Source organism: Myotis brandtii, unplaced genomic scaffold (assembly GCF_000412655.1).
Source record: "Myotis brandtii unplaced genomic scaffold, ASM41265v1 scaffold1423, whole genome shotgun sequence".
Taxonomy (NCBI): Eukaryota; Metazoa; Chordata; class Mammalia; order Chiroptera; family Vespertilionidae; genus Myotis; species Myotis brandtii.
The window spans coordinates 14,995-32,400 of record NW_005355087.1 but is presented as its reverse complement, the minus strand read 5'-3'; the positions used below and the strand labels follow the sequence as shown (position 1 = coordinate 32,400).

The window sequence follows — 17,406 nt, the reverse complement described above, 5'->3', positions numbered from 1 at the left end:
GGACATCCCCATGTGGAAGCTCGTTTCTCTGGACGCCCCCTCTGAGAACTCTGCCTAAATCCATCACTTAGCAGTTGGGACCTGCTTTAGAGTGCACCCTCAGTGTTCATGACACTACGGTGGAGGGAAATGTACAATAACTCAGTTTTAAAGTATCTGTGAAAAAACACCTCTCTGTGGGAGCCAGAAATGCTGAGCAGGCCCCTGCGTGCCAGTGCTAGCTTCCTGTGCTCTGCGATGACATATGTTCCCAGTGTTGGAGAGCATAATATTTTACTTACTTCTTTTGCTTAAGTGGCTATTTGATTGCTGTTCTCATAACCCATACAAATGGTAGGACATTCCTTTTATTCCTAATTTGAGATTAGTATCAGTCTTGGGCTACTTTAAACTATCTCGGGCATCTTAATTTGGTCTGCTGATGAGTGAACTTTTAAAGTTATAAAATGATTAAAATAAAAACAAAAGAATTAACTGGTGTGAAGTGACTGGCTTTTGACATTTACACATTATTAGGGCTCTGGCAAGTGAGAATAATTATTATTTCTTTAATTTTCATTTTTCACCACTTTGCTTGATATATAAAAACACTTATTTGTTGTGTTTAAAACTTTGCATGGCAACAAATAATTATCACCCTTATCTAAAAGCTGGCTCTGGGAAACACCCCAAATAGAGTGTCCCAAAGGCACAGAGCACACAAAGAACACACATACACAGTATGGTAACAAAGCCACTGAGAATTATTATTTATCAATATTTAAAATTAATTTTTAAACACTCAAAGTAAATTAGGCTGATGTTTCTTTCATTAAAAAGATGTGATTACCACTATATGTATTGATATGTTTCCTCCTGCCTAGTCATAAACAATTACTCAGTAATATTTCAAATATTAAAAACAAGAGGAAAATCCAATAAATATAAATGAACATGCCAAAATATACAAACAACCTCGCTGACTAACTTTATAGGTGTATTCTAAAATCAATTTATCATTGTACCAGTTTACTTAATTGTAACAACCTGTGCTGTTTTTTTGATTAGTGCTGTACATACATAGAAAAAAGGGGCACAGTGACCAAGAAAAAGGAAATTATTTTTGCTGTGTATGGAAACCTCTTTCATCTTTTCCTTCCCCTTTCAGACCAAGGCTTGCTGAGCTTTCCAAGAAGCCGGAGCCCAGGTAGATGACATATGACCTTCACCTGGGCTAGACTACTGACCCGTCAGGATGGAGCAGAGGGAAAAGTGATACTTGCCACCCCAAGCATGTTTCAACCCTTCTTTAAACAAGACATTCCCAAAATTTCATTGCTATTGTGGGCTCCCTCTGAAATCTGCCCTCCACAGCTTCCACTATCATGCATGATCCCTCCCATTGTCCTGGTAAACCAATCACCACATTTAGTTAATCAAGAGGTTGAATATTCTCTCCACATTCTTCAATTTAAGCTCACCCTCCAAGAAGCCCACATTCCTTATAGCCTCTGTCACACGGAGGTTTTTGTCCTTCCTGCCCCTTAGCACGTTATTGCAGAACACTGTGTCATCTAGCTATTCTACCCTAACTGTGTCATTTACCAGACCTCTGAGGTTTCCCCACATTCACTAAACATTGACACCTAGACATTGGTCCTCTTTGCTCTTTGCCCCAGGATTGTCCTGAGTGACTTCAGATATCCACTGTGCAGGACTCGGCAGTCATCCACTAGTAACCTGGCCTCTCACGTTTCTGTTTTTCTTAACCCTGTAACTCATCAATTTTTTCTAATTTAGCAACCACATCCCATGGAATTTAACATCTCAAATCTTATACTCCAGTACTACTTCTTGACCAACCTAGCCTTTCAGCTCATTCACTTCCTTATACTCAGTCTTGTAGCCTTTATTCCCTGAAGCGCCATGTCCTCTCAGTCCGATGACTCTCTTCTGTCCTTTCCTACCCAGCCCAGACCCACATTCCACCATTATAACCACTCTTTCTACATTAAAGACAGTGTAGAATGTGCCCCAAAATGTGTACACACACTTTGATTAAGTATAAAGGCAGTGTTTATTAAAATACATTTCATTCTCATTTAACAGCTACCAGCTGTTAAAGTGTCGATAAATTTTTTGGGGGACACCCTGTAGTTTTGCCCTCTCATCCTTCTCATTAAAACCTCAAGTCCAGTCATTCCAAACTTTTGGATTCTCAGAGACACATTGTAGAAAATCATATAACTTTGCAGCTTGTTACTGTCATAGATTCCTGGTCCCTCTCCTTAGAGAGGCTCTGCCTTAATCCTATTTAGTCCTCTCTAATTTGTCTCTGTTGTCTGTCCAGTTTTTGGTTTCAAGTCTCAAATTCCTAAACTGCTTCCAACTCAATTAAAAATTCTAAGCTAAGGATTCTCTCAGTAAATATTTTGGACAGTGTGCCCACGTCTTCCCTTTCGTTTTTAAAAGACATTTTTATTGAGAGAGAGAGAGAGAGAGAGAGAGAGAGAGAGAGAGAGAGAGAGAGAATGCTTTGTTGTTCCTCTTATTTATGCATTTGATTGCATCGAACCTGCAACCTTGGCATATTGGGACGATGTTCCTACCAACTGAGCTACCCAGCCAGGGCCCCACTTCTTCCCTTTCCAATTTCACCTCTGCTTCTGGCTTTCTTGATATTTTTAATAGCTTTAGAATGTTTAGGTATTCATTCTCTTAATTCTCTTTACAAAGGCATATGTGGGATAAGACCAGTTGTAGGTGATTTTAAAAGAGAAGGAAGTGATGAGCATCTTCTATGCTAGCAGTTCTCAACTGTTAGCTGCTCCATAAAATGACCTAGAAACTTAAAAATACCAGTGCCCCAGGCATGGTCATTGTCTGAACACCAGACAATTGTATCAGACTCTATGAGAGAAAATTTGGGCTTCCATACTAGTAAAATTTAATACTTCTCCTAGGTGACTGTAATTATGTCAGGAATCTATGAGTTTCATAAAATGTAATTCTTTCATTTGTACAGTGATACAAATTATAGTGTATAGTCTTATCTCTTGAAAATTCTTCCAGTCACCCCTCTCCCACACTTTACCTCTATGGGCAACTCAGTACTTGAGATAGTCAGTGCCTGCCTTGTAACCTTCAGTGGCCCCCCTTGTCCACTCTTCCCCGACTTTTGATTCTCCCACACCCAACCCCGCAACTCCTCCTCCCCCATGTTATGGGTGCTGAGCACACATAAGAATTATTGCGCTTTTTTTCTGTGTCAATCAATGACTGCTCAAGTGCAGGACAGGGAGAGGGCTTAATGGGAGTCAGATGAGTCAGATCCCAGTCCTTTGGGTAGAAAGCCTCAATAGTAACAAGGGCCCATCAAATTGAGGAATCACCTTAGACATTCTTCCCATTTCCCACCTCCTTTTAATAATACTTAGCCTGAAAAATATTGTTAAATAAGTTTCTTTAACCAAAAATCAAGTCTCCTTTGTGTATCTTAAATCTTTTAGATTCCACGGGGGTCAGGATGATGGTCACTGGAGTTAATGAAATCACCGTGAAATATGTAAGACGTCCTTTTCAATGTCCACTTAAAGGACACATTTCAGAAAAAATATTTTGAGATGTAAATGATAACAACACACTAAATTAAAAAAGAAAAATATACGTAACCTGAAATGCAAATGAAGTCCTGGGACACAGGCAGTGACACCATTCCTTGTCTCTAATCTCTGACTCCTTGAGGGCAGGGGCCAGGTTTTATTTATGTCTGGAACCCCTGCATCCAGCTCTCTGTCAGGCTGAAACAGCTGGTAAATGTTAGTGGTATCAATATACTTTTTTCTTATAATGGCAAATCCTGTTTTTCTAGAGATTTGTTTTATGTAGTATTTAATTATAGGGATAGATCTAATTTTACTATTTCATTTTTGAGGTTATGAGAGACATCCATTTTGTATTTTTCTGCTATGTAAGTTTGCCAGCATTAAAATGATCACGTTTATCATTAAAAACTTATTAGTTCTGATGTCCCTGGATAGAACTAAGATGGAAACAATCAAGTTAAAATCTGAAATGTTTAATTTTGTACCTGACAACTGAGACAAAATGAACTATTTCTAGCACAACAATTTGTACATTAAAATGAAAGCTTATATTTTTATCAAAAGCACTTAATAGTTCTAAATAGTGTTTGATTTAGATAATTGATAGAGTAGAAAGCAATGCATTATTTTGACCCTTTGCTCTGATTGAATTTCAAGTATCTAAAAAATGACACCTTTTTAATATTAATCAAAGGGGAAAACAGATATGGATTAAAACAATGACGATAAACAACGAATTGGGGAAAATCCTTGAGAGTGCTAAAGTTTTATTCTAAATAATACTGTACAGAGAAATGGGGTATAATGACAACTTGTACATTAATTTAGAGTTCATCTTGCTTTTCAACAAGCAATCCTTGCTGTTGGGCAATAGTTATTATCATTCCTACTTAATGGTGTTCTGAGGGGTTAAGCAAGTTGTTCAAAGTCAAAGCCACATGAAACACAGATAATCTAATGCAAAATTTTGTGCTCTGTCCAACACAGCTCTGGGCCCATGTGGCCACCCAGGGCTGAGTGAGCTAACTATTATATGGAAGTACTTACTGCTAACTTGCTAGAGGGGCCATGATAAGCATTTTCAAACCTAGCAGTGGTGTGACACAAATTCTTGCTACTCAGAGTCATCCCTGGACTAGTAGCATGGGCATATTTTGGGAGGTTATTTGGAATGAGGTATCTGATTTCCCATCACAGACCTAACCCATAAGAATCTGCATATTTAACAATATTCCGATGCAATTATTACACACTTTAATGTATGAAGAGTAATAATGTAAGAATTCTAGATGTGAACGGGCACCTCAATTTAGTCTCAGCCTTGCCACAAACTAGCTGTGGCACTTTAAGTTGTTGCTTTAAAAAAAGACATTTTAGAGCATCAGTTTCTTTTTCTGTAAAAGGGGGGTACTGTCTTTGAGGGTTACTGTGATGCTTATCTGAAGAAAAGGGCCTGGACCCCAGCAGGACTTAAGAAGTGCATACTGAATCCACATGCAAAGCCACAGAGGGGTAAAAAGACAGCTCAGGGACTCAGAAAATTTGGTGAGCTCTTGATTTCTTGATCATGTTGCACTAAGAACTATCTGTGTTAGAATCCATTTAAATTAAGCTTTCTGGGATGTCCACATTTTCATGCCCTAGAGATTTGCTACCGAATTATTCTCAGCAGAGCAATTATAGGTGAGGCTGCCCCGTAATGAGATATCTTTGCTACTTCATTAAATAAGCCCCCTTGGATGGGCTCCAAAATGGACCTGCCTCATACCAAATTCCATTACTCTGGAAAGTAATCTCATAAGAAGGCTCTGTGCAGGTTCACTCGTCCTGGATACCTAACGTTTACCATAAAGGGAATGTGTTCTAGAACAGTGATTCCCACAAGCTGGTTCTCAGACTGATGCCTTACTGATCTCCAAGGGGAAATAAAAAGTAAAGACAATTTAGTCAACTTTTCATCAAATTAAAATGGAATCTACAAAATCCTTCTTTTGGAGAATATGCTCTTTCTATTTTCTTTTTACCTCATTGGCCTTAAATTACTCCATATTTTCATTATGAAATAATGACGCTAATAGATGGTAATTTTTGTAATGTTCCTACAAATACAACAGCAGCCCTCCTCCTTAAATTAAAAAAAAAAATTATGGGTCCTTGAAATCCCAAAATTCTAAACCATGCATATAGAAAAAACTGCCTAAGAGGGAATTATTTCCTCAGAAATTAGTGAGGGGCATAGAGCATTTTAAATGAGGGACCCAGCTGCAAAGTTTTAATTGGAGGGCAAATCTGTTCCATGTTGGCATATTACAGAGTGCCATGCTCCTCAAACTGCAATGTGCACAGAGACCACTTGGGATCTTGTTATAATGCAGATCCTGATTCTGCAGGTAGGGCCCAGTCCAAAATTCTGTTTTTCCAACAAAGTCACGCTTAGAGTGGCACAGGCATAGTGGCTGAGCTGGTGAGCTCTGAGCCACATAACCCTGGTTAGCTCCTGGCTCTACTGCTTCTAGCTGTTGACCCTTGAGAGAGTTCCTTAACCTGTCTCTTCCTTAGTTTTCTCATTAGTAACACAAGAATAATTGTCCCATCTCATAAGCTTGTTGTGAGAATAAAATCTATATATATAAAAGCCTAAGCGACTGGTAGCTATGATGCGCACTGACCATCAGGGGGCAGATGCTCAATGCACAGGCATGGAAACATGGAACAGACTGATGAATCTCAGAGGGAAGAGGGGAGAGGGGAGAGCAGGAAGAAATTAACCAAAGATCTTATATGCATACTAGAGGCCCGGTGCACAGATTCATGTAGTGGTGGGGTTCCTCAGCCTGGCCTGCGGGGATAAGGCTGAAACTGGCAGTTCGACATCCCCCAAGGGATCCTGGACTGCGAGAGGGTGCAGGCCAGGCCGAGGGACCCCAACGGTGCACGAATCCATGCACCGGGCCTCTAGTGGAATAATAAATGTAAACATTCCCAGAATGTAAAATACAGTGACATCTGACCTGTAGACAGAGCTCCATAAATGTGAGTTATTATTCTAACTTCACAGATCAGTGACTGAAGCACCAAAATATTTTTTTTTAAAGATCAATACTTTAAGGCAGCGGTCGCCAACCTTTCGGACCTCACGGACCATCAGTGGTCCATGGACAACCAGTCGGCGACTGCTGCTCCAAAGGTTTCCTTAAACCAGTGGTCAACCTCTCGGACTTCACGGACCACTGGTTAGCGACCACTGCTTTAAGGGGTTCCTTGTGATTAAATAAGAATTGAAAGTTCTATTTGGTAAAGGATAATCTGGATCAATGGGATTGTTTGAGGCTGTGAATTTTGAAGAGTGTGTATAGATTTAATTCTAATTCAAAAGGTGGAAGCCTCTTAATTACTAAGATCCTATGAGTAAGATTGAAATGATGATATTGTTTAGGTTGCACGCCACAAACTTAGAAGAACCTTTTATAATGAGTGTTTTTCCTGTAAGTGACAAGAAAAACCTGATTAGTACATTCCCAAACCTTCAAGTTTTCTTATAGGTCTTTATTAATAATTCTTCTTCTTCCTATGAAAGGGAAGCTAGATTGTTTATTAATTAGTTTTTTTCTTACATTTTTTACTAACAGCTAAGCAATATATTGATAGTGTGTATTGTCTACTATGCAAATACAACCATATGGGGCCAGTGTCTTATATATTTCCTTCTAGAGAGCCCCTACTATTTTTTTTAATTTCTTTATTGGTTAAGGTATTACAAATGTGTCCTCATTTCCCATTAACCCCAACCTCCCCCCCCCCCCCCCCACACTCATCCCCCTGTTGTCCATGTCCATTGGTTTAGCTTATATGCATGCATACAAGTCCTTTGGTTGATCTCTCCCCTTTACCCCCTCCCTCCCCTACTTTCCCTCTGGGGATTGATAGATACTTCTCCTCTAAAAAATTACAGGGAATAGCATCTAGGCATAAAAATTTAATTTAATATGAATTTTTACCTTCAGCTTATACCTTCTGCCCTGCTAGTGTGACTCCTGATGTGAATACAAACACAAGAGCAAATGACTGATTTGAATAAAACTTAACAAGGATTGATGAGTTGGTCACAGACCTCAGGATTAGTCTTACCTACATAACTGGTTCAACTTTATACAGTAAAAAGAAAACATTGCAAAATAAGTTTCATTAAGAACATTTAATAAATGCCTCCTGTGTTCTGAAATCCCAAAAGACTAAAGTTGACTGCATTTTGGAAGCTGTTGTCTTCTCAATCATTGCATACCATTTCATCTTAATCACTATAAAATATTATCATAAAAATGATTTAATACTTTGTCAAGAGCACAGGGGAACTAACACATAAGCATCATATTCCTAAAGGGATTATTAGATGCACTGGAAATTATCATGTCAATTAATAAATATTTACAAATGTCTAGGGCCTTTCCTGGTTTTTACTTTTCTGTTTCTGTATAGTCCTACCAGCTGTCTTTATAACACCCATTTGGCAAACATTTGTATGTTTTCCAATGCCTCACAAGTAGCAAGCATTGTAATGGAAACTTGCTAGTTATCTCTCAGTATTATCTGTTCTACCCTTCTTCCTCAGTAATAGGACCTGAATGTTAGAAGCATCTGGAATGAAGACAATATATTTCAGTCTCTCTTGTAGATTTGGATGGCCACATTCTTCCATTTGGGTCAATGAAACAAAAAATGGAAAAGGTGTGTGCAACTTGTGTGAAGTGTGCTAACAGAGACACAACGTGCCTCTGTCCTTCCTTTTCCCCCTTTTGATTGGCTAGACCAGTGATGGCGAACCTTTTGAGCTCGGCGTGTCAGCATTTTGAAAAACCCTAACTTAACTCTGGTGCCGTGTCACATATAGAAATTTTTTCATATTTGCAACCATAGTAAAACAAAGATTTATATTTTTGGTATTTATTTTATATATTTAAATGCCATTTAACAAAGAAAAATCAACAAAAAATGAGTTCGCGTGTCACCTCTGACACGCGTGTCATAGGTTCGCCATCACTGGGCTAGACTGTGGATTCAATGACAACAATAGGGGCTGGCATTTTAGGTCATGAGGTCAAAGCCACATCTTAAAGAATATAATCTGACACCCTGATGATCTCACCATACCTGCCCTTCTCTAACTACATTTATGTGAAAGAAAAATGAACTTCTCTCTTGCTTTAGAGTAGACACTGTTATTTTGGATTTTCTGTCACTTGCAGCCAAACCTAATCCTAACTTACACTCAAATAAATAGTCATTGATGCATCTTTCTTTCAGGTATGATTCTTATCATTATGCCTTGGTCTTTGTCATCCATCCTATCTTACTCAAAGCCATGCTGGGACCAAAGGAAAAGAGAGAGATGATTAAATGATACCTGAGAACACTCAGTATTGAAGAAGTTTAACTTAGGAGAAGTTAAAATCAGGAGAAGAAAGGGTTAAAGAAATTAAAAATTGTTTCTATTCCTAGTAGCTTTAGCTTATTCAGAGACATTCTAGGTAAGATTTCAAAGTTAACTCCCAAGATAATGAGACAAAAGCTAGACCAGATGTCTAAGCTAAGCTTAGGTCTCAAAATAATTACCTTTGTTAATTATCAGTAATTAGTGTCAGCATCCAATACTTTCCTAAAACTTTGGTGGGGGGGTGCGGAGGGTGGGCAGAGAGAGAGAAACAGAGAGAGAGAGAGTTATGAGGGGTCAGGGTAGAGAATGACTGTATCATAAGAGAGAGTCAGAACACAAGCATTTTCTAGTACAATTATGTTTTGTGATCATTAAAACCTGATTCAAATGTTACAATTTTGAACACCGGGTTTTATAGAAAAACTGGATAGTTTCTTCCAGTTAATGCAGATAGCTTTTCTGTCTACTTCGGCTTAATTGGAAGTTTATATCCTTTCTTATTTATGCCTCTCTTTTTTCATCGACAAAATGATTATTTATACAGTAGGTCCTCAGGTTACATCGGAGATCTGTTCCTACAGAGCGAAGTAAGGCGATTTTCGCCGTTAAGTCGGAACCCACCTACATAAGCATCTACGTCACTCACATGGAGCACATACACAGCAGTAATGAAGTGAAACAGTAAAAAATTTAAAAGAAAGATAATTCCTGACCTTTACTTGTGGTAAATAAATAATAAAAAACATAAAGCACATAGGTACATATGTCAAAATGATGGAACTTTTAAAAAAATAAATAAATGGGAGATGGCGACGTAACCACGAAACGACGTACATTGAGTCCAATGTAACCCGAGGACTACCTGCACCTTTAACTGTGCCCTCTGTTCTCCCCACAAAAAAATATTTCAGCTGAAAATGGCCCTAGCAGAAGTGCCCAAGGGTCTTTCTGAAGTCTTTCTTTAACATCCTTTTCTCAGCACAGGGCTCTCAGTGCTGTGTGGGTAGCTTGATTATTTGGGCACTTTATACATAGTACATCCCTCTTCCCTTCTTTGTGTAGATAACCCCTTATGGACAGAAATATTTACAGATGCATCTATTTGTGCTCCACCTCATCCTTTCATCTCTCTTCGGGCCTCTCTTTTTGCACTTAGAGTTTCTTTTTAAATATTTAGGGGCACCATTGTCTGGTATTGTCCATTAATAATTCATTGTAGATGTAGTCACTTTAACCTGCAAGTAAGACTGGATATACTTTACTCTTTAAATCTCCATCACAAACATCTCACACTTGACTCCTGACCATGCCCTCTGTCCCATGGTAGATCAGGCTCTATTCCTTCAAGCCACCTCTACTGAACTGTTTACTGGTTTGTCTCCCTCATCAGACTACTAAAGGAAAGAAACCATGTCTTGCCTCATTTATAATATCTCCAGTGGCCACCAGGCATATACAGATAATGCATTGATATTTTTTGTGGTTAATGAAATATGTGGTTACCCATATTGCCAGACCAGTGGGACTTCTAGTTATACACTTTGATCCTTTTATAGAATTAGTGAGTCAAGAGATGAAGCAAATTTTCCTACCACTATTTTGTGTTTTAGTGGTGATTCTCAAGTTCATTTTAGTCCATGGGCTATTTTTTTTATAACAACACTAGAGGCTCGGTGCACAAAATTTGTGCATGGGTAGCATCCCTAATGACTGCTGGCTGGGGTCTCCCTTCCCCCGGCCGCCTGCCACCACCACCCCCTGGTGGTCAGTGCATGTCTAACTCCCGGTTGGTCAAACTCCCGCCTGTGGGGACACTTGGCATATTAGCCTTTTATTATATAGGATTATATAGGATATTGACTGACTTACCTGCCTGCACAAAGCTCACTAGGCTAGGAAGGAAAGTGCAGTTTGATAATAAAGTAAAATGGTGTCATTTTGTTTTTAGTAAGTATCATCTATAAATTATTAGCCCACACTAAAAAATAAAGATGGCTACATTTATTCATGAAGACTACATCAAAAGGGGACAATTCATATACTTAATAACTACCTATGTCTAGAGAATCTATATTCTATCCACAACCACTATACTAAAAAGTTATGGCTTTTATAAGTATAAATTACAAAACCAACTGCACTTTTTTATATGTTATCATTCATTCAAGGTTTGTTATCAGAGAAAATGCATGAGGTATGTCAAGTGCACACAGGCATTTTAATTTGCAGGCATATCTTATTTGCTTTATGTAAACTGGAAACCACATAATCCTCATGTCATTCAATACTTTCACCCCATGATCACTATTCATTACAGTATGATCAGAGCTGCTCCATGTAATCACACCTGTTCATTTCACAGCCTCCTCTCACCAATCTATCTTTAATCCCATACCTCCAGTGCTGTTCTGAACTGTCCTGCTGCCACGGCATATTTCTTTTGTCTGTAGCACAAGCTGGCATCCTTTAAGGCTACTTGAAGCCATTTGTCAATCTGAGGCAGAAAGTTGAAATTAGGTCCATGCAAAGGGTCTACTATTTCAGCCTCTTGGCATGTTGGCTGAATCCCAGTGGATGTGAAGGACTCTACAAACTCATAGCTCACATCCTCTTCATCAACATAGACCAGCTTCACCTCCACATCCATGATGCTCTTTAAGGGGATGTGAGGCAGAGGCAGGGTGATCAATGGGCTGTCAAGTTCCATGATCTTTGCCTCCTTCCTTCCAGCTGGCTTTTCTTCACCTTCTGCCTTCCTTTTAAAGGCCAGTTTCTCTAAATCATTGCTTTGTTTTTCTTTGATGCTCTTTGCTATTTTTATTCTGTCGACTGTGGTTTCCACCTGTTTGTCGCCACAGCTTTTCTTAATCTCTTGTGGTATTTCCAGGATGCTGGGTGAGTTTGCTGAAGTGGACATTTTCTTGCTTATGTTTATCTTTGGAACCAGCCAATCAGAATAGACCCTACTTAACGGTATTCTCCAAACTCCTGCTGCTTCCTGAATCCATTGATTTCCCCCCTGAAACTCCTACAGGGGTTAAAAGAAGAAAAAGAATTAAAACAATATTTTGAAATTCCAATGGTTTAAGACTATAGTCAAATTTATTTAAAATACTGTTTTACTCATTATAGGTATTTATTCACCATAAAGTAAAACTGTATGTACATCATCTGCTGTTCTACTAAGGAAGTGCATGTTTTAATCTCAAAATTCACCAAGCATTTGTTGAACACACATTTAGACAATGTCTTAAAAAATACTCACTTATAGCTGAACAACATTGAATGAACATGTTTATGGGGTACCCAAAACTCACTAAATAGGAAAACCTTTTACACAGCCACTGAGGACAAAGAAGACTAAAAAAAAATCCCGATATTAATTTCCTGAGAAAGGCAGGTGGTCTAGAACTCATTATAAAATATACTGCTAACCTGTATAATAGACTTGGGAGTTTAAAGAAACCACAGCTGCTTACTCTGAAAAGCTTTCAGAAATGTTGTAAGCACAATGTTTCTTTAATTTGTTTCTTCTATTAGTAAGGAAAATCTCAAGTTTAAACCACTTTAAAGGTAACTATTATTCAGACCTGACTTGAAAGCAGAAGAATATGACCTTCAACCTCTCATTAATGTGGAGCTGCATATTCATCTTGATTCTGCTGTATTAATATTTTGTAGCAATGACTTCAATAGTGTATATTTTATGAAGACAAAGCATTTTCATAAATCACTAATGTTCAAAAAATATAATAACCAACAGCCTTTTGATTCAAAGGTTTCTGCACACTATCTATAGATAGGTTTAAAAATATAAAAGTCCTAAGACCTGATTATATAGTATGGTTGGTTCCTATTTTTAAAGACTTTTTCATCTATCATATTCTGTCCTGGAAACTACTCTGTAGGAGAAACAGGAAGAAGGAACACATTTTTCGAAGAATCTAAGGGATAGAGAGCTTAAGTTGCTTATTCAAGTCATGTTGTTGATCACTAGCAGAATCTGGATTGCTATTTCCTCTCTGGAACTTGCCCTCACTACCTCCTAGCCTGGGAGTACTTCCTTCCTCTATAGAGTTGGAGAGCTAATAGCAGACTTACATCAGAACACAAACACAAGAGAAAAATGCAAGAAATAAGGGCTGAGTAGAAGATTACAATGAGAAAGAGCTAATATTCTTGCATCTTTTCACTTACCACAAGGACAGTGCCTGACATCAAAGTCTTAAGTAGCTTTTCAAGATTGATGATTATGTTAATATTGTTGATTATTTTTATTTGTTTGCTTGAAAGACAGCAGTTTGCTTATAGAAATCATTTAAAATGCACTGAATTTTGACCCAGTAATTTTTTTTGTTTCTTTTTATTTTTCAATTACAATTCACATTCAGTATTATGTTTCAGGGGATAGTGGTTAGACATTTATGTAACTTACAAAGTGGTCTACCCCAATGAGTTTTTGCCCATCTGACCCTATACAGTTATTATAATATTATTGACTATATTCCCTATGCTGTACTTTGTATTCCCATGAATATTTTATAACTAACAAGTTGCTGTTCTTATGCCATTAACCTTCAACTCAGCCTCCCAACCCCCCTTCCATCTAAAAACAATCATTTTATTTTTTGTATATATAAATCTGTGGGGTTTTTTGTTTTGTTTTTTTTTGGTTTGTAGATTACACATACAAGCAAAATGATATGGTATTTGTCCTTTTCTGCCAGGAAAACAAGTGATAAACAAATGGGACTGCATCAAACTAAAAGGTGTTTGTACAACAAAGGAAATCATCAACAAAATGAAAAGACAACCTACTGAATGGGAGAAGATATTTGCTAATGTTACATCAAATAAAGGGTTAATATGTAGAATTCATACAACTTAACACCAAAAAAGCAAACAACCCAATTAAAAATGAGGAGAGGACCTAAATAGATATTTCTCTAAAGAGGATACACAGATGGCCAATAGATATATGAAAAGGTGCTCAACATAACTAATCATCAGAGAAAATAAAAATTAAAGCTTCAATTAGAAATCACCTCACACATGTCAGAATTGCTATCATCATTAAGTCAGCAAACAAAGTGTTGGCAAGAATGTGAAGAAGAGCGAACCCTCGTGCACTGTTGGTGGGATTGTAAGTTGATGCAGACACTATGGAAAACAGTATGGAGGTTCCTCAAAAAATTAGAAACAGAATTACCTTACCACCCAGCAATTCCAATTCAGGGTATTTATTGAAGAAATCCAAAACACTAATTCAAAAATATATGTGCATCCTTATGTTCACTGCAGCACTATTTACAATAGCTAAGCTACAGAAAGCAACCTAAGTGTCCATCAATAGATGACTGGATAAAGAAGATGTGGTACTATATACATTGGAATATTACTGAGTTCTTAAAAAGAATGAAATCTTACCATTTGTGACAACATGAACAGACCTAGAGGGTACTATGCTAAGTAAAACAAGTCATACCTAGCAATTCATTAATTTTTATTTTTATCTTTTGAGGATGCACAGCTCCAATTCCATGCAGGGGACAGGAGAAGGGCCCCAGGAAAAATAGTTCAGTCTCTAAAGTTTCATTCAGCTTGGGGCCCAGGGGTGGGTCTGCACTTGACACACAAGGGGCTGGATTTCTAGCAACTCCCATCTTTCCCTGGCAGACAGAATCCCCAGTGATTTTCACAGCCAGATGTTGTGTGAGCTACTTTTCCCAGCTCTGGTGCTGTGGACTAGGGAGCCTGCATGGAATTGAGACCCCTTGCTCCTCAGGAGGAGCTTTGTAGCTGTGATATCTCTCCAGATTCTCAACCACTGCACATGGGTGCAGGGTCAGACTCTTCACATCTCCACTCTTCCTACCAGTCTCAATGTGACTTCTTCTATAAATCCTTGGTTATAAGACTTCTGTCCTGCTAGTCATCAGTTCATTATTCAGGTTGATTGTTCTATAATTTAGTTGTAATTCCTGTATGGTCCTGGAAGGAGGTGAGTGTAACTTCTACCTACTTTACTGCCATCTTGGATCTTCTCCCCAGTAATTCTTAAGAAGAGTAAAGGAAGAAACAAAACAGTACATATGACTCTAACCTTTGAGGCACTTTCCTCATCCCCACAATTGTACATTTCTGTCACCAGACAAGATTGAGTTCAAATGTAGACATGTCAAAAAATCTACTGTGAGGTCAATATTATTGTATTAGAGAGATCAAATTCCCATAATTCCAACAACAGCCATCTTGGATATTAATTTGCAAAAGTTTAATACTAGAATAATATTTCCCCAGTGATTTATACTGATTTACTAGAGCTGTGTTTCTGCAGGGTGAAACACCTAACAGAATAAAATTTTTGGCAGTCTGTGTTATGCTTAATAATTAAGGAGATCACCATGGCTGAAAATCATAGGTCCCATCCACAGAGCTTTACTTTGATCAAGACCCTGTTTTCTTTCCTCTCTTGGAATCATTGCTGGCATCCAATATATCTTTTGTACCATTAATGGGGCTAGTTGGAGTGGTGAGGAAGAATCTGTCTTGGTCATCACTCTATCATGTTTGCTCTTGTGCCATATATGCTTTGAGTTGAGTGAAAATTAGCTTCAGTTCTTAAATTAAGATGTCTCATGGATGGACACTTGGGATATGCATCTATACCAAAAAGTTTCTTTCAGTAGCAGACATGCAGAAAAGAAAGTAGCACAACTCCAACACCCCATGCATGCCTTGTATGTTTTTTTTTAAGTGTCATATGCAGTTTTGAGTAAAATTTATATGCCACACAGTTCCAAATAAAGCTTGATTCTGATTGATGTTATAGAAATTATATATGTACTAGAGGCCCAGTGCACAAAATTCGTGCTTGGAGGGGGTGTCCCTCAGCCTGGCCTGCACCCTCTCCAATCTGGGACCCCTCGGGGGATGTCTGACTGCCTCTTGCAATCTGGGACTACTGGCTCCTAACCCCTCTGCCTGCCTGCCTGATCTCCCCTAACTGCTCCCCTGCTGGCCTGATCACCCCTAACCACCTCTGCCTCACCCCACACCTGGGACCCGGGCTTCTCTCCCCCTGGCCAGCCACAGTCACCCAGGACCCAGGCCAGCTTCACCCGACCATGGGTGGGCGGCTTTGCCCGGGCCACAGCTGCAGGCACTGGTGCCCGGGACCTCGGGGTGGGCAACTTGCCCCTCTCCCGGGCTGCAGGCGCAGCCGCTGGCACATGGGACCACAGGGCATGCAGCTTGTCCCTCTCTCGGGCCACAGCCTGGCTGGTCCCCATTCCTCTCTCTCAAGCTATTTGTGCCTGGCTGGTCCCCATTCCTCTCTCCCCAGTGTTGAGTATCTGAGTAGTTCCAGTGCGAAGGTGCAAGGGCTTGAGGGCATGAGGGTGTGACAAACATTTGCATATTAGCTCTTTATTATATAGGATATGTCCCTTTCTTGGTTCAATGTTATCTGTGAAGCCAAAGAAATGTGAAGCTCTTGAAAACTGTTTAAAGCTTAAAATACCTGATTTTAAGGATCTCTGATTCATATCCATTCTTAAAATAGACTGCAAAAAATATAAACAGGAAATTTTGCTGGGTGAGCTATTCCAAAATTTTCATGATATGTCCCAGGTATCTTTTCTGAACTCTCTCTCTACTTCAAGCACCAGTGGCTAAAATGTGTCAGATTATCTGTAATTGGTTATACTTAGCAACATTTTTAGCATTACCTATCTCTTTTACCCCTCTTTCACATTCCTTAAACACATACAAATGTATAAACTTATCTTTACAACCACTTCTGCTAGAAGGTTCTCTCTCTCTAAATCTCTCTCTTGCTCTCTCTGCCTCCCTTCCTCCCTCCTATCTTCTGCCTATTTTTCCTTCAAACTTCTCCACACCATTCTTCCTCCCAGATGTCCCCCACACTTCCCCACACCTTTTCTCTTTACAAGGAAGAATGTTTTCTTGTCTTATGAAACAGGCTTCTGAATATTTCTGCATCAGTCCTTAAACCTCTATATAGAAATCATAATTTTGATTTTCAGTGCATATTTATATACAAAACAATAATAGAGAAGGGCAAAGTGTACATGGTATATAGAGCACTCAGAAAAAATAAATTCGTAAGAAAATATTTCATTTCAAACACCTGGAAGGTCAATTAATACAAATTTGTCCAAGAGACAATAATTCATGTCCCTGTAAAAACCTAGAAAAAATATCCTATTATCTAAAAGTGGCGTAGACGTGCAGGCTGAAAAAACATGGCCATACCCAACCAATATTTTTAATGTTGGTTACAAATCAAACCTCAGCTTCAGATTTAGAGCCTGTTCTTTATAAAAACTGTTTCACAGGAGAGTTTTAGATCTGCTCTCCTACAGCTCT

At 38.7% G+C, this 17,406-nt stretch overlaps 1 protein-coding gene across 1 annotated transcript in view; it reads right to left on the bottom strand.

Moving 5' to 3' along the window:
- Window positions 1–12,023, bottom strand: part of SPATA16 (spermatogenesis associated 16) — a 207,757-nt gene extending 195,734 nt beyond the window's left edge. Inside the window, 2 exon segments of the mRNA XM_005860868.1 lie at window positions 11,411–11,983; window positions 11,985–12,023. Coding sequence (XP_005860930.1) covers window positions 11,411–11,983; window positions 11,985–12,023 — 612 coding nt within the window.
- Between the last annotated feature and the right edge of the window lie 5,383 nt (window positions 12,024–17,406).